This window comes from Ambystoma mexicanum, chromosome 7p (genome assembly GCF_040938575.1).
Source record: "Ambystoma mexicanum isolate Mex_15411 chromosome 7p, UKY_AmexF1_1, whole genome shotgun sequence".
Lineage (NCBI taxonomy): Eukaryota > Metazoa > Chordata > Amphibia > Caudata > Ambystomatidae > Ambystoma > Ambystoma mexicanum.
In genome coordinates this window covers 473621475-473643626 of record NC_090939.1, presented here as the reverse complement: position 1 = coordinate 473643626, position 22152 = coordinate 473621475, and the positions used below count along the sequence as shown (strand labels likewise).

Genomic DNA, 22152 nt, shown 5'->3' with positions numbered 1-22152 from the left:
TCTGTCTGCCCATCTGTTTGAGGATGATAAGAACTGGACATGCGATCCTCCATAAGCAGAGCAGAAGTTAGTGCCTTCCAAAATCGGGAATGCTGTGAGTTATTATATGCGAACTCAGCTGCCGGCAACAGCGAAAACCAAGAGGACTGGTACTGAAGACACAGTCAACGTAGGTATTGTTCCATAGTTCTGTTAACCCGTTCTGTGTGCCCATCTGTTTGAGGATGATAAGAACTGGACATGCGATCCTCCATAAGCAGAGCAGAAGTTAGTGCCTTCCAAAATCGGGATGCAAACTGTGAACCCTTGTCGGTGATAATGATAGAGGGCAGACCAAAGAACCTAAAGACGTGCTTTAGGAACAAATCGGCCAAAACCTTAGCAGTGGGAATGCCCTGACAGGGTATGAACAAGGCCATCTTAGTGAAGTAGTCGACTACAATCCAGGTCGTGTCGTAACTATGGACGGAAGGTAATTCGACTACGAAAACCATGTACCAAGGTCTGTGGGGAACCGGTAATGGGCATAGTAATCCCATAGGTTTACTCGGTGTGTTTTTGCATTGTGCACATAGAGCACATGATGAGACATAATCCACATCATTACGGGCCACCAGCACCATCGTAGCAGTTCCAACGTTTTCTTTTGGCCCGGATGAGCTGCTACCAGGGAATCGTGACCCCAATGCAGTGCCTTGGTACGTGTCTCCTCTGTCGGTAGGTACAGGAGGCCGTTCATAAACGGGAGACCATCTCTGATATCGAGACGCAGTTCATGTACCTCATGAGGGTTACGTGATACCCAATCTAGGATCTCCTTCTTCAATGAGGGCTGAACTGAACAACCACAGACAACGTGTTCTGCCAGTAGAGGTGGTTTGGTGTTGTTTAAGCTGTCCACCCCGGAGTGCATACGGGAGAGGGTGTCTGCTTTGGTATGATCCTTAGCAGGTCTGTAGGAGATGCGGAAGTCGAATTGGGCAAAAAACGAATGCCAACGAGCCTGGCGAGCCGTAAGGCACTTCATAGTTTTGATGGCCTGTAAGTTACGATGATCGGAATACACAACCACCGGGTGTTTTGCTCCAAGAGGATGGTGTCGCCATGTGAGGAATGCATCCTTGATAGCCAACAACTCTTTCTCGGTCACCGTATAGTTTCTTTCGTATGGAGCTAGCTTGCATGAGAAAAAAGCCACTGGATGTTCCACCCCGGTGTCCTTGCAAACCTGGGAAAGGATTGCACCAATGGCCTGATTAGATGCATCGGCTTCTACGATGTACGTTAGTTCAGGATCCGGGTGTTGCAAGACCAGAGCCGTGGTAAATGCCTCTTTAAGTAGATCGAACGCCTCCTGAGCTTCCGATGTCCAGCGAAACGGATTTTTGGGACTGGTTAGTGTAGTGAGCAGTGCCACCACTCTTGAGAAGGAATGGATGAAGCGCCTATAAAAGTTTGCAAACCCCATAAAAGATTGCAGGGGCTTGATAGAGACGGGGACTGGCCAGTCCAGGATGGTTTTTACCTTGGATTGACTCATTCTAACTCCATGATTGGTGATGTCATATCCCAAAAACTCTACATCCTGAGAGTGAAAGACGCATTTTTCTGGCTTGACAAAGAGATGGTTTTCTCTTAACCTTTGAAGTACTTTGGATACATGCTGTATGTGTTCCTCTATGGATGCCGAGTATATCAATATGTCATCCAGGTATATGACCACAAATTGATCCATGTAATCACTAAAGATATCGTTCATAAAGTCCTGAAAGGTTGCGGGGGCATTGCACAGACCAAAGGGCATGACAAAGTACTCATATAAACCATACCGGGTCTTGAAGGCGGTCTTCCACTCGTCACCTGCCCTGATCCGTACAAGATTGTACGCACCCCTCAGGTCCAGTTTAGAGAAAACGACTGAAGAGCCCAACTGATCCAACAGGACGTTAATCAAAGGTAGAGGGTACTGGTTCTTTACCGTTATGGCATTGAGAGCCCTGTAGTCAATGCATGGTCTCAAGTCCCCTTCTTTTTTAGGGTCGAAAAAATAAAGGAGATGCAGCCGGGAACTGTGAAGGACGAATAAAGCCTGACTGGAGGGCCTTATTGATGTATTCCTGTCAGGATCCCACAATTTGTATCTCACATTGGCAAGTTTCCTTGGAGAATGGGGTGTTTCCAAGGCTATTCCAAGAAAGTTAGAAGGGGATGTTATAGAAGTATTTAATGAATCCTTTTAGCTAGTTCATATTTCCTTAACTCACTTTCATGTAGAAAGATGAAAAACTCCCAAGCCAAGATGGTGGAACACTTTACCAGCAGTGATTGGTTTATTCTGATGAAGGCAGCATTGTGAAGTCATTTGGAATGTTCCTGATAATTCTAAACTGCCTTTCATTAAAGTTTTCATCTGGTTAGGTCATGTAATTTGTAGCTCCAGTAAATTTAAGGTAAGTTACATTTACTAGTCTAGAATCTTTTGTAGTTTCCAATTCTAATTTAATAAGCAAAGAGACAAGAAAGTAATCTAAAGTTGAAGATTTTCTCCAGAACCTGTTTGCTGGGCAGCTGAAGCTTAAAAGAAGAACGGAACTAAGCTAAGTGAATTTTTGTTTAAAAGGGAGAAGATTCAAAGACTTTTAAGTTGAAGACGATATTAGACATCTTTTAAGCAGTGTAAATTTATGTAAAAGGAAAAGAAAAACTATTTGTTTAAAACAATAGAAAAATAAGTAATTTATCTTTTTGATGTTTAAAAAGGGTTTTTTGGCTTTAACCAGGCGCGCGGATCTATTTCTCCGAGTTACTAATTCTAATTCTTGTTTTCTAACCCTCTAAATATTATTCTATGTTTTAGTTCGTTGTGCTTGGCTTCTATCGTATTTTTGCAGCGCGGTTAGAAGAAAGGATCTTTCGACGTAGCGTTAACGTCACAGCCATTTTGGATTTATTTTTTAATGCGTCGTGAATTGTTACGGACAGTATTTCTTCAAAGACATTCGTCTGAAGATAGCGCTTCAGAAAACGAAGTGTGTCAGTTGCGATTTCCCAGTGAGCGTGATCTGATGTAAATAATTTTCTTCAAGAAAAATATAGCGTTGAGGAAGTTTTCAAATAAGAACTCCTGCAGAGTATGAAATTTCCAGTGAACATAAAAGACACATCAGAGGTAGAAGGTATTTGACATACATTAATATCTATTTAGTGTAATAAAATAAATTGAAGCAAGATACACATTAGCTTTAGGAATAACTACATTGTTGAATATCTTTTGTTAAAATCACAGTTTTGAAAAGAAAGAAGATGTACATAGAAGATATGTTCGTACAGAGTATTTCAAGTAGCAACAGCATTCACTTTGAAGCAGCCTAAGAGCAAATCTAGCTTAGGCAACAGGTAACTAGAAAAATATTAAAGAGATAGAGAGAGTAAGAAAAGAAGTTTATAGTATTTACTTAAGGTTGTATTTTCCTTTTAGGAACTCCACTGATTTAAAAGCCATCCGGAGAAGACGGTCTGAAGTACCTGCAGTGGGAGTTCTTGTCTTTTGTTATTTTATCCATTCCCCTTTCCCCTCGGGTTTGCCTGGCCAATAGTTAAATAGAATAAAGATTGTTGAGCAGGCGGATTTAGGGGGTTTGGTGGGCCAGCTTCACTCCTGCAGGATCCTACTGCTTCAGTACCTTTGACAGAATGAAAGGCCCACGTTTTTGATCCTGCCTGAGTGAAGATGGACGCCGAATCTGGGTTGAGTTTAGTAGCATTAGAAAAGATTCTGTTAGAATTAAAGTCAGAATTAAGGGAGACTAGGAAGGAGACATTGTCCTTGGGAGTTAAGATGGAGGAGTTGAATAGTCAAGTTAAAAAAGGAGATTCAGCTAAAGCATCAGGTTTGAGTTTTAGTTTTGAAAGAGAACCACCTACTTTGTATCCAGAAGAAGAAGTTATTAGTGAAACCAGAGAAGTTACCGTAAAGGGGAGAGGAATAAATAGTTTTTCGGGAGGTACAGTGATTTCCACTCCATTAGCATCTCCAGAAAGATTTGGAGGAGATTTTAGAAAATTCAAATCATTCCTTATGCAATGTGAATTACACTACATGTGCAGACCAGAGGCTTTTCCCACAGACACCTCCAGAGTAGCATTTTTAATCTCTTATCTAACTGGAGAAGCAGCAGCTTGGTCAGTGCCTTATGTAGAGCGAAGGGCTGAAGAATTACATAGTTGGTTGGATTTTAAGATGGTCTTTGGAAAGATGTTTGATCGAAGGACATATACTCAAAGTGTTGATGGTGAACTTTTAGAGTTACGTCAAGGAAACCGTGAGCTCATTTCTTATATCACACAGTTCAGAGCATTAGTGTTAGAAAGTGGGTGGCCTGAAGAAAAAAGAGCTTCCATTTTTTATAGAGGTCTGCGTGATGAGTTGAAAGATGCTTTATCAAATATTGTAGAGAGACCCACGTCAAGTGAAGATTTGATTAATTTGGTCATGCAATTGGATATGAGGTTGAGTGAGAGGAGGTTGGAAAAGCGAAGACATTTTCCTGAGAATAGGGTTTGGTTCAGAAGTGAACGTCCCAGAACAGAACAAGTTGTTAAAGAAGTTAAGGGTTTTTTGAGGAAAGATTCAGTAAATTTAGTTAGACCTCCATTGACCAAGGAAGAGAAAGACAGAAGAAGAAAAGAAAATGTATGTCTTTATTGCGGGGATAGTACTCATTTTGTTGGTAAATGTCCACGAGCGCCCAAGCGTTTTCCACCATTCCCTGGAAAAGGCCAACAGGTGGCGAATACAGTCCAGACAGCAGTTCCCTACATCACATTAAACGTATCCTTTACTTGGGAAGGTAAGCCAAAATGTGGTGGGCCATGTGTAATTGATTCTGGGGCAACAGGAAATTTTTTTGATATTGGTTTGGCAGGTAAATTGGGAATTCCAGTAGTTAAGAAGGGAATACCAGAGCAAGTACGAGCTGTAGATGGATCTCCCCTAACTTCTGGTTTGATAACTCAGACAACAACTAAATTGGAGATGAAAATTGGGGAGGAACATAGTGAAGAAATTGAGTTTGAATTAATAGATGCACCACAATTACGGATTATTTTAGGTATGCCTTGGCTATCTCTACATAATCCTTTGATTGATTGGGGAAGGAGAACAGTAGAGTTCAAGTCAGGTTTTTGTAAAGAACAATGTTTGGCAAGATTGACAGAAGATGGTCAGGAAGAAATTTCTAAACCGATAGGAGTATGTTTAGCAGCAGGATTAGTGAAGGAACATATTGTGGGGGCAGTAGCTGGAGTCTTACCTGAGTGTTATAAGGAGTTTCAGGATGTTTTTGACAAAAAAGAAGCTAATGAATTACCACCTCATAGAGAATTTGATTGCAAGATAGATCTTGAGGTAGGAGCACCAGTTCCTTGTGGAAGAATTTATGCTTTAACTGAGAGAGAGAATGAGTTTTTAAAAGAATATTTAGAAGAAAATCTTGCTAAAGGTTTTATTAGACATTCGCAATCACCAGCAGCCTCACCATTGTTTTTTTCTTCCCAAGAAAGACAAAACCCTGAGAACTTGCATTGATTACAGAGCTTTGAATAGAATAACTATAAAGAATCGTTATCCTTTACCTTTAATATCAGTAATGTTGGACAGGATTCAAGGAGCTAAGATTTTCACTAAATTGGATCTACGAGGAGCCTATCACCTGGTTCGTGTTCGTAAAGGGGACGAGTGGAAGACCGCGTTTAGAACGCGTTACGGACTTTTTGAATACCAGGTGATGCCGTTTGGTTTGTGTAACGCACCAGCGGCTTTTCAATTTTTTATAAATCAAGTTCTTCGCGAATATCTGGATGTATTTGTAGTGGTGTACATTGATGATATTTTAATTTTTTCTAAAGAAGAGAAACAACATTTGGAACATGTTAAGAAAGTATTAATGAAATTGCGTGAAAATCATCTTTTTGCAAAACTGGAAAAGAGTCAGTTTCACACTAATTGTGTGGAATTTTTGGGCTTTGTGTTATCTCCAGAAGGTCTTGAAATGGATTCGAGTAAAGTAAAAGCAGTAAAGGATTGGCCACAACCGAGTTCAGTAAAAGATATTCAATGTTTTATTGGATTTGCACATTTTTATCGTCGATTTATTCAAAACTTTTCACAGGTTGTATCTCCCATTACTAAATTGTTAAAAAAAGGAATTAAATTTGTTTGGAGCGAAGAGGCTGACAACGCTTTTAAATTTCTTAAAGAAAGATTTATTTCAGGACCAATTTTGTTACATCCGAATGTGAATCAACCTTTCTTTGTGGAAGCAGATGCCTCTGACTGTGCCTTGGGAGCAGTTTTATCGCAACGTCATCCTGAAACAGGTCAGCTTCATCCTGTAGCATTCTTTTCAAAGAAATTCACTTCAGCTGAAAGGAATTATACAATTACTGACAGAGAACTTTTGGCCATCAAGTCAGCATTTGAGGAATGGCGACATTATCTGTTGGGTGCACGTCATCAAGTTACAGTTTTAACAGATCACAGAAATTTGACATTTCTTCGTTCTGCCAAGACTTTAGCATCACGTCAACTCCGTTGGTCACTGTTTTTTGCAGAATTTGATTTTGTAATAACCCTTAAGCCAGGACGTTTGAATGGAAAGGCTGATGCCTTGTCTAGATGCTTTCCTGGAAGTTTGAAGTCTGATGAAGGTATTCCAGTGTCACTTCTGTCTGAGAAGAATTTTGTGGTGGGTGAAGTGCATAAGGAAATAGATTTTCGAGAACAAATTCATCGTTTACTATCCAAAGAAGAATTGGAAGAATGGGAAGCTGGAGATCCGGTGCGAAGTATTAAAGAAGGTTTACCTTATGTAGATGCGAAATTGTACCTTCCTTCTGAGGAATTACAAGAAGAAGCATTGAAGAATTGTCACGATTCACCATTGGCTGGTCACCCAGGAGTTAAGAAAACTTTGGAACTTCTTCGAAGAGAGTTTTGGTGGGAAAAGATGCGTGAAGACACAGAAAATTATGTTAGAACATGCGAAGTTTGTATTAAAGCAAAATCAGATCATCAAAAGCCTGCTGGATTATTAGTACCTCTGCCAATTCCGCCTCGCCCATGGCATACAGTATCAATGGATTACATTGTTGAATTACCAATTGACAAAGGATGCTCTACAATTTTAGTAGTAGTAGATGTTTTTTCCATAGCAGGACATTTTATTCCCATTAAGGGAGCTGCCACAGCTACGTCTTTAGCACAGGCCTTTCTGCAGAATGTAGTGAAACTTCATGGTTTACCATGTCAAGTAATTTCTGATAGAGGCACACAGTTTGTTTCAAAATTCTGGAAGGCATTCTGTAAGGAATTGGGAATTGAAATTAACTTGACAACTAGTTATCATCCCGAAGGTAATGGCCAAACTGAAAGAGTAAATCAAGAATTAGAAAAATACATTCGTTGTTATTTGGGTTCTGATCACAGTTGGGTGGAATTGTTGTGGTTGGCGGAATTCTGCTATAACAACACTGTAAAGGATTCTACTTCCATTTCACCATTTTTTGTAAATCAGGGATTTCATCCACGTTTTCTTAGGGGAGTGGTTCTTGAAGAGGTGGAGGTTCCTGATGTGTAGTGCAGATTGCGAATTATGGGACAAAATTTGGAAAAGGCAGTTGGAGCTTTGAAAGTAAGCAAATTGAGTTACAAGAAATTTGCTGATAAGAAACGTAGGGAGGCTCCTAAATATCAAGAAGGGGATAAGGTATGGTTGTCCACAAAAAATTTAGCTTTGAAAGGAAAAAACAAATTTAGTCCCCGTTTTATTGGACCATTTGAAGTTGAAAAGGTATTTTTCCCTGTGACTGTGAAGTTAAATTTGCCATCTAGTATTAAAATACATCCTATATTTCACGTTAAATTGTTGAAGCCATGTGGAAAAGACACTAGATTGATGAGAGCCCCTGGTCCAGTGTTTTCTGATGATGATTCTGAATATGAAGTTCAAGCTATTTTGGATTCTAGAATTGTTCGAGGTCATTTGCAATATTTAGTGGACTGGAAAGGGTATGGTCCAGAAGAGAGATCTTGGGTTAAGAGTGAGGATGTCTATGCTCCTAAATTAACCAAAAAATTTCATCGTTTGCAGCCTTTTAAACCAGGCCCTGGGACAGGGCTTTACGGGGGGGGGGTACTGTCAGGATCCCACAATTTGTATCTCACATTGGCAAGTTTCCTTGGAGAATGGGGTGTTTCAAAGGCTATTCCAAGAAAGTTAGAAGGGGATGTTATAGAAGTATTTAATGAATCCTTTTAGCTAGTTCATATTTCCTTAACTCACTTTCATGTAGAAAGATGAAAAACTCCCAAGCCAAGATGGTGGAACACTTTCCCAGCAGTGATTGGTTTATTCTGATGAAGGCAGCATTGTGAAGTCATTTGGAATGTTCCTGATAATTCTAAACTGCCTTTCATTAAAGTTTTCATCTGGTTAGGTCATGTAATTTGTAGCTCCAGTAAATTTAAGTATAAGTTACATTTACTAGTCTAGAATCTTTTGTAGTTTTCAATTCTAATTTAATAAGCAAAGAGACAAGAAAGAAATCTAAAGTTGAAGATTTTCTCCAGAACCTGTTTGCTGGGCAGCTGAAGCTTAAAAGAAGAACGGAACTAAGCTAAGTGAATTTTTGTTTAAAAGGGAGAAGATTCGAAGACTTTTAAGTTGAAGACGATATTAGACATCTTTTAAGCAGTGTAAATTTATGTAAAAGGAAAAGAAAAACTATTTGTTTAAAACAATAGAAAAATAAGTCATTTATCTTTTTGATGTTTAAAAAGGGTTTTTTGGCTTTAACCAGGCGCGCGGATCTATTTCGCCGAGTTACTAATTCTAATTCTTGTTTTCTAACCCTCTAAATATTATTCTATGTTTTAGTTCGTTGTGCTTGGCTTCTATCGTATTTTTGCAGCGCGGTTAGAAGAAAGGATCTTTCGACGTAGCGTTAACGTCGCGGCCATTTTGGATTTATTTTTTAATGCGTCGTGAATTGTTACGGACAGTATTTCTTCAAAGACATTCGTCTGAAGATAGCGCTTCAGAAAACGAAGTGTGTCAGTTGCGATTTCCCAGTGAGCGTGATCTGATGTAAATAATTTTCTTCAAGAAAAACATAGCGTTGAGGAAGTTTTCAAATAAGAACTCCTGCAGAGTATGAAATTTCCAGTGAACATAAAAGACACATCAGAGGTAGAAGGTATTTGACATACATTATCTATTTAGTGTAATAAAATAAATTGAAGCAAGATACACATTAGCTTTAGGAATAACTACATTGTTGAATATCTTTTGTTAAAATCACAGTTTTGAAAAGAAAGAAGATGTACATAGAAGATAAGTTCGTACAGAGTATTTCAAGTAGCAACAGCATTCACTTTGAAGCAGCCTAAGAGCAAATCTAGCTTAGGCAACAGGTAACTAGAAAAATATTAAAGAGATAGAGAGAGTAAGAAAAGAAGTTTATAGTATTTACTTAAGGTTGTATTTTCCTTTTAGGAGCTCCACTGATTTAAAAGCCATCCGGAGAAGACGGTCTGAAGTACCTGCAGTGGGAGTTCTTGTCTTTTGTTATTTTATCCATTCCCCTTTCCCCTCGGGTTTGCCTGGCCAATAGTTAAATAGAATAAAGATTGTTGAGCAGGCGGACTTAGGGGGTTTGGTGGGCCAGCTTCACTCCTGCAGGATCCTACTGCTTCAGTACCTTTGACAATTCCTTCAAGACTGCATCTTCCTGTTTGGTAAGAGAGTAGACTCGACCAGTTGGTGTCTTGGCCCTGGGAATCAATTCGATAGGACAATCATATTGACGATGTGGAGGCAATGTTTCAGCCTTGCCTTTGTCAAACACATCGGAGAACTGTTGGTATTCCTGAGGTATCGGTGACTTAGGTGAAGTCAGTGCACTTATTCTTGACAACCCTTCGAGGAACGCCAGGACAGGGGTGTCATGAACCCCACTGGAATCCAAAAAGCAGTTTTCATTGCAATGATCTGAAGGATACTGGATATGACCAGTGACCCAATCAATCACAGGGTTATGTAATTTAAGCCAAGATAGACCCAAAATCAATGGATATGGAGGTGCTGTGATTACGTCAAAAACCATTTTTTCAGTGTGACCGTCAGGTAAGGATACTGAGATAGGCAACGTTTCTTCCGTAACTAGACCAGAAGATAGTGCAGAACCATCAACTGTCTTGACTGACTCGGGTACTGCTTTAGTGGTCATAGGTATAGATGACTGTCTGGCAAAAGTGATATCCATGTAGCTATTAGTTGCAGCAGAGTCTATCATAGCCTGGGTCTGAACGGTGGTGTTGTTAAAACACAAGGACACCCTTTACTGCAATTGAAGCATTTAAAGACAAAGCGGAGTCCGTTTTGGTACTTGGCAAAGGGACCCCCACTATTGCCGAGCTCTGGCGTTTCCCGGCTTTTTTGCCGTTTTTTTAGGACAAGAATCCAGTAAATGATCCGCAGAGCCACAGTACATGCATAGGTTATTCTTGCGACGGTTTTCTTGCTCAGCGGCAGATAAACGACCCTGAATAGCCCCTATTTGCATGGGTTCAGGTCCGTTAGAGGCGGTCTGAGTAACTCCAGGTAGGTTTGGAGTGGACAGGAAGGGTTTCTTTTCTTTCTGGCGGATCTCCGAGCATCAATCTGGAGAACTAGATTGAGCATCTCCATGTATCCTGATGGCACGACAGGGACTGTTGACAAGGCGTCTTTCAATTCCTCGGACAGCCCTTTATAGAAGACCGCAGTCTTCTTATCTTCCGGCCACTGTGTTTGAGCTGTCAATTGATTGAAACGTGCGAGATAGGCCACTAGTGGTTGACTACCCTGTTGTAGATTCAACAGTTCTAAATCGGTTGCCTGAGTGGCATACCTCATGTCAAAGACCTTACTCATTGCGGAGAGCAATTCGTCCCAGTCATATAACAATGGGCTGTTGGTCTCCAGCAAAGGATTCACCCAGGCTGCTGCCGTGCCCTCCAAATGCGACAATACAAAAGCTGCTTTGGTTGTCAAATCCAGAAATGAACTGGGTCTACACAGAAAGTGGAGACGACACTGATTAACAAAAGTGCGGTATGTCTTGGGGTCTCCCGTAAACCTTTCGGGTGGAGCCAGAGGGAATTGTGTTGGCATTAGCATTGCGGAGAGCAATTCGTCCCAACAATGTCCGATGCATCCAAGGAGAAAACAACGACAAGTAAAGGGAAGTGAGGAATCTAACCCTGGCGGAACGAGGGCCGCACTAGAATCGGGTTGGTGCACACAGGTAAGCGTCCAAAGTTCTGTGAACTTTGTAGTAGGAGGAAAAGAAAATCTTGATCCAGGAAGACAAACCTTTACAATAGTTTTCAGGTCCAGTTCAGTCCTGATCAGGAGTGAGTACAGAGACTGTCAGACTAAACTCTCCTGCAAGTAGGATGGGATTTAGCAGAGGAAGTATATCCAGAATAGAAATAAATGTCTACAGAAAATGACAAAGAGTAATGAGGTTAATAGTATTGCCGAATTGGATGTATATGGAGTGGAACTCTGCCGGGTGTTGATTGCAGTCCGTGGAAATTGCTATGTCACGTAGGAACGTGACGGGGCACCGTCTTGGAACGAAGGAACAGGTTGAAGAGCGTCGCGTAGGAACGCGACGGGCTCCGTATTGGAACTAGATAAAGTTAGTAGAAGGCTGCGTAAGACCGTGGAAGAAAGGAGTAGCTCTGAGACAAGCTGGGAGGTTGCCTGAAACTGCGTAGGAACACGGGGAAAGGCAACCGCTTCTTGCGATGAAAAGAAGAGCGTCTGCGAAGAACAGCAGAAGCAAGCTCCGGAACACAGATACCAAAAACAATCAGAAGCGCAGCTGTAAGGCATCAGCTTCATTAAATAATGTCAGCTGACATGCACTTGACCAACGCGATGACACGTACGTTGGTCATGTAACGTGAGCTCTCTCAGTAGCGTCTCCCGGCCAATTTCCATTAAGTATAGAACGGCCTGGCCGTTCTGAAGGCTGAGGATGCCGGGAAATAGGAGCGTTTGGGGTAAGTAACGGACCCTGGGGTGGCAGGCATGACACACACACACCCCCACACTCCACACAAACTCTCTCTCTCTCTCTCTCTCTCTCTCTCTCTCTCTCTCTCTCTTTCTCTCTCTCTCTCTCTCTCTCTCTCTCTCTCTCTCTCTTTCTTTCTCTCTTTCTTTCTCTCTTTCTCTCTCTCTCTCACTATAGGGCCAAAGGAAGGTCTAGTTAGTATAAACCTGAAAATAAAATAATTTCAATTAAGTTATGCACCCGATGATCGTCAACCCAACGGAGGAGATCCAGACCTAGGCTCGATGATTAATGCCCTTGGAAGGAAGATTGACCATCTGAATAAATAATTTGGAAGGCACAATAAATCACAGTGAGGAGCCTGGGAAAGGACCTGAGCCACATTAGTCAATCTGTATGTGCTTGACCACTTTGGTCACTTATACTTCTGCTTCTCCAGCAAAGACCAGGACTGGATAAGCTCCAACAGATAGTAATGGATCATGTTGTCAAGGATACTGTCATGCATTGTTCACTTTCTATTCTCATATGTCCACACCCGCATTCTTATGCATCACCTCGAGCCTGAGATTATGTTTTCCACTTCTAATCATGATGGTCTATACATAAAATAAAATCACACACATATACATAAGGAGAAAATCCTCAAATGAAAGCTGAATAGAGGGGTCAAAGCATGATGCGCGTAAAGGGAAGATAGATGCAATGCAATTTTAAGAATAGTAAGGAAAAAGGAAACTATTCAACCTTTGGAAATCTGTTTTCGAACAGGAGTGCATGGCACAGCCAGGCTCAATCAATAAAGACTGGTCTGTCTCCTGAAAAGAGCAATACTAAACTGGAGGTTAAGCGATTATCAATAAAGATCTAAAATAAGGCCGATTAGTGCAGAGATTCTGATTGCCCCCTCCTTCAGCCAATCGGAATGTTCAGGAAACAGTAATAACAACTGGTATTGAATGCGTTCCGACACTCAATCTTGAAAAGCAGGCAGGTAAACAACAATGTAATTCCCAAGCAGGATTTCTTTCAACAAGACATTGTGAGAGGACCCTTATCCCCTTGCAACATCCTATATAACACAACAAAGAGAAAGCTAAAATATGGGAAAATCTTTTCACTTTCTTATAGAAACACTGTTTTCTTTTTCACAATATTTAAAACTTGCTCCTGTTGTTAAACCGACTCTAGTTAAACCAAGTTGCAATTAAAATGCTTATCTCATGAAGACAACCTTGTTTTTTAAATACTACAAAATAAAAGCACATTTAATTTGCTAAGATAGTTTTTCTATTTACTTTACTCATTATTAAAGTAATGTTTTTTCACCATCCAAACTCCGAATCATGTAGTGTGGCCCTCAATGTGCTAATAGAGAGAAATCCATTTTTATCCGGCTTTCTTGATTAACAAAACATACATGTGATTACACCAAAACACAATACATACAGAGTTGTACAAAAGGGATATAAATATAATATATATTGAACATTTTAAAATATCGTTAAAATTGCCTATTCAATCTTACAAACACAGCTTTGACATATTCGCAGATGTGCATTAAAATATTAACATCTTTGCAACACATTAAAAACGCCATTGCCTCTGTTGTATTTTAACAGTATAATTCGTAAAATGGCCTCTGAGCCACCGACTACTAATATCAGATAGTAGGCTACGGATCAGCATAAAATGTAACAAACATTCAGTGGCCGCAGATTCACAGGAACAAAGCTGGTAGTCTCACCATTGAAATAAATCTTCTGTGATCTGGGGAGCTCAATTTGATGATAATACTATCACCATGAGGCACACAACAAGAGACTGTCAGGTACTTCAAGGAATCTAAGTTCATACTACATCTTAACATAGTGTCATGGCCCAGCTGCCTTGCTCTTTTTTTTAAGACCAACATATTTATTGTGTGAAAACAAGAAATCCAAAAAGATGTATACTAAATTGAGAGATAAATCCTATTACTTCCAAAACATGGTATCCAAAGATAGATGACAAAGATAAAAGCCTGCTTCTTCGAGCTGTATGGTCGTACACGGCAGCCTGCAATTTTCGGCGCCACAGATCTTTAAAGGACCACCAGTATTTGTCAGATGCTGTTCTAATTTGTTCAGCAGTCAATTTGCCTGAATGAAATTGTCTATAACCAAAGAGTTACGAAATCAGACCATATGGCCCTAATTCACACACATGGGATCCCTGTACGCTGTTGACTTTACTCATTCTCTAGCAACCAGGATTTACCACTTCACATTCTGCCCCGAGGAAGGCATTGTCAGATTTTGAAGGCCTACAGGTGGCCCCGCCGAAACGTAATCAGGTCCTTGTTAATGGGAACTCCTTTTGTTCCTTGTATACAAAACACCTTGGGACCCTTTCTTTTTGATATGAATTGTGATATCTGTAAATGAAGAATCTTACGTATTCAGATTTGCAGACTTGCAAACTGATTTCGAATTGATTTCATAAGATTAATTTTTGTTAAGCACCACTGTTTCTGTTTCTAATTAATATATGTCCAATGTAATGTTCAATGAAATACAGCACTATATATATTTTTTATCTCTGCGTTTTGGTGTGTTTTATCATTATAATTTAAATGTTTTCCTCTCTTTGTTCTCTGTTCCTGATTGAGTTATGTTCCTAAGGGAATTGAATAAGGATATCTTTGGATACCAAGTTTTGAATAAGTAATAGGATTTATCTCTCAATTTAGTATACAGCTTTTTGGATTTCTTGTTTTCACTTTATTAGTCCCCCACCATATCTGTACCACAATTCGGGGCAACCCATTTGTTTAGTCAACATATTTATTCTGGCAGTAGTAAGCATAAAATCCAGATTAAAATCAGACTGAAAGATAATTGATAACAAGGTGGCTAACCGGTGTCCCCGCCCGACACCCATTTTGGTATTACATCGACAGGTAACCTATCAGTACCGTGGCTGGGAAATGCAGTCGAGATCTTAGATTATAGTCAGATAATCAACTGTAGTAATCCCTGAGGGACACTGTTTAAATAATGTACTCCAAAGAGTTGCTCAATCGAAAGAATCGAAAGCTTTGGCTAGGTGTAAAAATGCTGCATCTGCCTAATTCAACATCCTTCTTAAGTACTATATTAAGGACAAAACAATGGTCTATAGTCCCATATCCCTTCCTGGAGCGGATTTGGAAGATTGTCAATATACCTTTTTTCCCTCACTGAGTCCTCCAGTCTTAAAGCAAGACAACTTGGGGGGGCTGGCTTCGAGGCAAGGGGTTTGCAGACTAGCCTCCCTATGCATATTTAAATGTCGGGCAACCACATGACACTCCCAAATGCATTCGCAGCCAGGGCCTTTTTGAGCCTTCTGCCCACACGGGTGCTGCCTGGCTACATATTGGCAGTGACGCACCTTAAAAGACTCGTCACTGCCTAAGCATTTGTTCATTTTCACTCGGTGGAAAAGTAAACATGTGTTGGAATCTTCATGCTTTGCTTTAACATTTCTGGCAGGGGCACAGCAATACAGGCAGGGGGGTGAATAGACCCCCATCTACACCGTGGTTTGCCCTGCCATTGCCTGCAACAGGGGACGCCAACCCCATCACAAGATAAACAGATGCAGGGACTGGTGCATCCTGGGAGGCGTCCTTCTGTAATTTGAGATGCCATCCAGGCTGTGCCTGGGATTCCCTCGAGAAGCCTCTACCTCGCAAATGCTGCAGTTGGGCAGAAACTGCCTAACTCATTTGCACTGGCAGGTTCCTTTTTCAGAATTCACCCACCCGCAGAATGGGGCCGTTTCTTTCACTTGCATGCGCACATTGCAAGTGAAAGAAACCTTCCGTGAATTTGGGCATGATTTTCGAGACACAAAAACGTACAACATGGTAAATGATTTAGAGAGTAACCGAGTAGATGGCACATGGAAAATTACACACCACAGAAAGGTAGAAATGGTCATCTTCAGAGAGGTGTTCAGAGAACAGAAAACACCAGCGGTGGGGGGCAGGGGAAAAAGGAGACACCACGTTGGAGGGGAAAGCAAAAGGGTCAAGGAAAAGAAAAGCACCAGTGGGAAAGGCAAGGCAATGCAGAAGTTGCAGAGTTGGAATACGTATTTATCACGTGTCTTGGATGTTTATGAAGAGGGCGCAGTTCAGACAGATGAGTTCCTGTTCCTGTTGGGCCACTTCACGTTCCTGTTGCTACCACATGTAGAAGTTGGGCAGCAGAGGGATTGACAGTCAGCTGAAGGAGTCACGGACGTTAAAGACATGTAAAACGATAAGGACCAGAGTGGATGCCAGATAAAAAGGCACAGTGCAGAGGGCATGGGGGGATTGACATATCAGAGTAAAGAACCTTGAGAAGAAAGTCACTAGGGTGATGGACAAGTGAATAATGGGTACTACCCTGCAAATGGGGGGCCGCAAGCAAGCATGATATGAGTAAAATGCCATGTGATGACTAGTTATGTGGGTGTTTTCTAAAAAGATAGTCATTTTACATGACACTTGATTGTACCATGATAACATTCCTGCCACGGAAATTGGGTGCACAGGAAGTGGGAGCTCTACCAAACTTTTGAAAACTAAGGATCACGTAATAAAGGTTTGTAGATGTTGTTATGGATCACACTGATGTACAAACTGCCCAGACATCATTCCTGCTGTCGCTATACTGGGACTCAATGCGGCAGCATGACAGTAGACACAACTTTCTTTTACTTAGGAGGCCATCAAATTGTAAAACCACTGTTAGGCATTAGATTAGACACACATTGCGTATATATTTTAAAATCGGAGGGCAGTTTTTTACTCACCTGGCTTTAGTATCCTTCTCAAACATGGATACTGGTTGTGGGCCATAAATTTGATTTCTCATCTAATTCGACCATTAATTTCATTTTTATCTTTTAGGGATATTTTTAAAACCCTTTATTTTAAATGTGGATAGCACCGCCTTTTAAACCCTGCTCCTTCTTATTCTCCTCTTTTTAAATGCCCCTTTCCCGATTCACACTTACATTTCCTTTCTCAAAATTATGTTCCGCAACGGTGGCGTCCACATGGTGGATTCGCTATGGAAAATTCGAGTTGGTGATGGTACAGATTTCATACCACGTACCTTGCTGTCTGTCGATGACCCCCAAAGAGCTGGCATCCTTAATGAACAAATGCCCATCACTAAATGTGCCGAAGGTGTCTTTGCCAATGTGGGTGAAGTAGAATAGATAATCCATGTCGTTAGTCCTCATTGTATCGATAATGCGAAGGAGCTGGTATCCCAGGTCTGCGGCCACCTCGGCAGTGGCGCTGTAGAACTCCTTAAGAGGAACGGTGCTTGCGCTGACAATCAGCCGGCCACAAGAGCCCAGGTATTTTGAAAACGGCCAGCCCTCTCCTCCTGGGAATATCTGTCAGAGAGTGATAAAGGATTCAAGGACATTTTGATTAGTCAATAGCTTCATATTGTAGTTCTATTTATAATATAGCACACATGCCCCCATAACGCTTGCTCCTTAAACTAGAAATGGCCATCCTGTGAGTACATATCAGAATAACGTAACCCAAAATAGCCTCTATGGCACATGCAGTCAAATTAGAGAAACTTTGCATTCACGTGAAAATTGAGAAATCTCATGTCGGCACCATTTTGCTGTGGTGTAAATAAAAAAGAATGGCACTAACAGGTTTTGCACCAATCCACATTATCTTATACTATTAGTCCACACTGATTTGTTGAAATCCAAACTAAAAGCTTACCTTCTCGCCTTTGAGTTACCTTCTTAAACAGCATCTGATCTGCCTTCTAGATCACATTTTTCCTTCGCTTCTAACCTGCCTCAGTCCCTCACTTTCTCTGTCTTCACTCTAGCACTTCATCCATCATGGTAACATGCCTAACACAGCTGGCCGTACCGCTTAGCTGCACTTAAAAGTCTCTCATGTTGGTTGGCCTTTATCTATGTACGCCCACCTATGTATTGTCCCCATTCATGCTATCGTATGTTCTTTTGTGATCAAAAGAGCATTGTCCTCCCTGTTGATAAATAAATAAATCTAAATATTTCTGCACTGCGGTCAAATTGAGGCAGCCTGATTTGTGTACAATGTTTTCTGCATGAAATAAAAGGAAATAGATTTTTCCTCGAAAAGCCACCCTTTTCATTGGATAATTTGAGACACTTTTGTTGTTCCTTGCTGTAAAACAGAAAAAAAGAAAACGTTTTTCATGCGGTGAGCTTTCTTGCCTTGGTTGAAACTTTTATTCAATCGCGTCCATTCTAATTTTGGAGGGAGCCCTGTTTGCTTTATTCCCTGTCACACTGGTAGAAATAATGGCCAAAATATTGTATTCCATTGCAAAAATCGTTCTGTACTATTGATTGAAGTAAAATACATCTGCTCCTTCCACATTGCAAAAGCATTACAAATCATGTTTATTTTTAGCGCCATTGCAATCGTTAGATAATATGGCCACTTGGTATCACATAATATGTGCCTTGGTAAATGTTTCATTATATGGTATTTTGGGAGGGAAAACTAATGAACACAGGAGGCCAGACTTTCTAACATTTGCGCTAGTTCTAAAAATGTAGCACATGTTTTGATAACATGGAATGGAGCAAACAGGTTAAGTGACAATTGGTATTATCTACATGCGTTTGCACTGCGGCACAAATAATTAAACTGTTTTTTGTACAATATTTGCTGCATCATGTAAAAATGGCTTTACTACATTTCTTTTCAAGTTATACGGCAAACATAGTAAATAAAACCAACTTTTTCATTTTTGAGCCACTGAAAATATTAGATATAATACGTATTGGGTCTACACCTCATATGATCCCCTTCATATGATCTAAGTATAAGAAATTGATTCTAAATTAATTTGCTCCATTTCTTTGCACAAAGGCAAAGCTTTGATAATCGGGCCTTAGATCATAGATTGTGATTCCATATGAAGGGCCAAGAAGCTTAGATTTTGTTTTGTTGAAGTTAATTCTACCTATGGAAGGCAACAAGGAAGAGTAGTTTTGGAGAGTTATTTGTGAATTATATACTGATAGCCATGTGTATAACAGCTATTCGCTTGCTTCTGAAAATGAAGAGGGCAGCATTATTTTCAAAAGGCTCTTTGTTTCTGAGAACATTTCTTTATTTTGTCAATGCTTGCCATACAGAAGGATGACTGCTCCGTAAACTGGCCACCTGCCCACCCACTGAAACTCGGGCCCAGACTCCTGCATGCCCAGCTGCCCACGCGCTGCCTCTGGGCTACCCCAGCATTTAAGGGAATGTATCTGCAACCCTACAGTCCCTTGTCTCTCTGCACTTATGAGCCACCCTGCGGCAGCACTTTTTGAGTTACCTTCCCTCTCCCCCACCTGGCACATCTCCCCTGCCTCCTCCCTGCACTTGTGCAATCTGAATGATACAAGGCCTAGTAAGATTCTTCTTTTGTCCTCCTTCTGTCCCCCCTCCTTGTCTTGTCGCGCCTAGAAACACTTGTGTACAGGCACGTTATAAATGACTTATCATATCATATAATATCTTGTCAGATGTTCGTGTCTGTGCTTGTAACTTAATTTCCTTCAAGGCAGTGGATCATTTCTCATGTGTCAAAGAAGAAAGCAGGGGTGGACTGGGAACTAAAAGAGGCCCTGGAAATAATGACTGGGGTCCAAAAGAGGCCCTGGAAATAATGTCCAAAGTGGCCCCATATGACACATTTTCAACAAGCCCAATGCTTTTCCTATGAGAACATTTGGAAATCACCACACAAAAGAGGCCCAGGGTGCAAAGGCCCACCGGGAAATCTCCAGAGTTTCCTATAGGCCAGTCCACCCCTGGAAGAAAGAGGAACATGGGCTGCATGATGTGCCATCAAGTGGGACAGTCACCTACCCCTGCAAGTGGGTCTACATGAAGAACTTGCATTTGCATTGTGATCCCATTAATTTATGGAAGTTTCAACAGTTACAGCAGAAAATGTCTACACTCGTGGCACAGGCAACCCTGGGTGCGAAGGAGGTGGCTGGCTTCAGAGAGGGCACCAGCAATTCCAAATGATTCGAAATCAATGGAAGCTACTGAATATTCTTAAAGGATGTGGAATTACATCCTCAAATTAGCACAACCCCCCCCCCCAGAACACTTTTAAAATAAGGCTTGAAATTGTACATTTTACAACACAATTTATCTGACAAATGGCGTAAATAGTTATGCAATGTATAGTCTGGTCTTGAAGGTAACAATGGATGCTGGGGCACCAGCAGTACACAGGAGTATGTTTCAACATGTTCCTGATCGCTGTGTCCATAATGTATGCCAATGTAATTCACGTTCTCGATGCTGTACCAACAATATATTCTGGCATAGACACTGTAAATGACTTTCGAGAAGCTGCGCCGACAATACATGGCAGCACTGCACTGTAAGTAGCTTTAATGTATCTGCTCCTACAGTATATGCCATAAGTCCAACTTAAAATCGCTTACTTGAACCTGCACCCGCAATATATGTCTGCACTGACACTGTAAATCACTGTCATGATGCTACACCTACATTGCCACTGTATGAATCAGGGTCACAATGCTGCATCCACAACATGTGTGAGCGTACATATGGTAAATCACTGTGAGGATGCTGCAATATATTGATAAAGGAAAGAATATTATTCCCAGTAGCTTAAGGAAAAGCAGGGATATCTTGCAGTAATATAAAAACAAAGATGTTCTTTAGAATAACTTTTTTAAAATACATTCAATTTAATCAAGTAAGTAGTAGCGTAATCAAAAAGATTATCTCTCAGCCTCCCAAATTTAAGACACTACAATTAAACAATAAATCGTAAAAACGAAATTATGGCAATTAAAAATATATGTAATAACTAAACACAAACAAGTACAAAACAAATACATTGACAGAGACACATTAAAAATATAAATCTACACAACAATTAAATCAGATACACCAAGAATACGATTGAAGACAATTAATGAACAGAGTGGAAAAAAGAGTCAAACTTTAAAATAAATCTTTTGAAAAAATGATCTACTGGAGACAACACAACTATCTCAAATCAGTGGATAATTGAACCCTAAAACAATGTTTGCTGGCAAGATTTGACTTCCAGCCTAAGCCATCCATGGCCATTTCTTCATCAGGACACATCCGAAATATATTATGAATACGTACTCATAACTAAACTAAACTTTCTGATGAGAAACTACAAGGCACAGGAAAAAGGGTGTGTGAATATGGATACAAAATCATGTACCTCCATGCCTATAGAAATAAATTCACTAAATCATACACAAAACTAGAAATGTGCCTGTTGAAACCAAATTTAGATCCATCCAGACCTTTACCTTACCTTAAAATGAATAAGTGTCAGGCTTCAAAGCAATCACTATGTCGTATGTATCTTAAATGTACAAGGGACATTGTAAGGTGACTCACAAGAAGAATTATTCTGAAAAGAACTTAGAAAAGTACCAAACAAACGTGATGACCCTACATCTCAAACTTTAAATAGTGAAAAATAATCAAAAACATAAAAGGGTTCTAAAACGCACTGAAGGCGCTAGGAGGTCAGTGGTGTACCACAGCTACAGAAATTAGTAAATCATTGGATTTTTGTCAAATCTGCAGTGTCAGCATGAATAACATGAGGAAAATTAAAAAGTAAAAAGTCCTTTCTCAAGTGCTGTTTAACAAAATGGACAATTATATCCAGAATATTACATCCAATGTTCTCAATAGAATTAATCTAATGGGGCAAATCTACTGATACTGAATTCTCTACAGATATTTTACACAATACCGTTAAATATACATTTTTAGAGGCACGGTTTGCCCACTATAAGAATTTTCACTTCAATGAAGGTCATAACTGCACACCATCAGTATGGGAAATCATACCCATAAGAAGGCATGCATTGCAAAGGCTAGTACATCTGTGAAACTAACTTTTTGCAAATGCAATTGCCGCTTGTCTAACGACTAGTACAAAT

General features: G+C 40.4%; 1 protein-coding gene across 2 annotated transcripts in view; it reads right to left on the bottom strand.

The window, feature by feature from the left end:
- The window catches only part of DIPK2B (divergent protein kinase domain 2B), a 479873-nt gene that overhangs the window by 62830 nt on the left and 394891 nt on the right, over positions 1-22152 (bottom strand). For both annotated transcript variants that reach the window (XM_069636493.1, XM_069636492.1), the window contains one exon: positions 17259-17547. In XM_069636493.1, coding sequence (XP_069492594.1) covers positions 17259-17547 — 289 coding nt within the window. The remainder of the gene's footprint in view (positions 1-17258; positions 17548-22152) is intronic.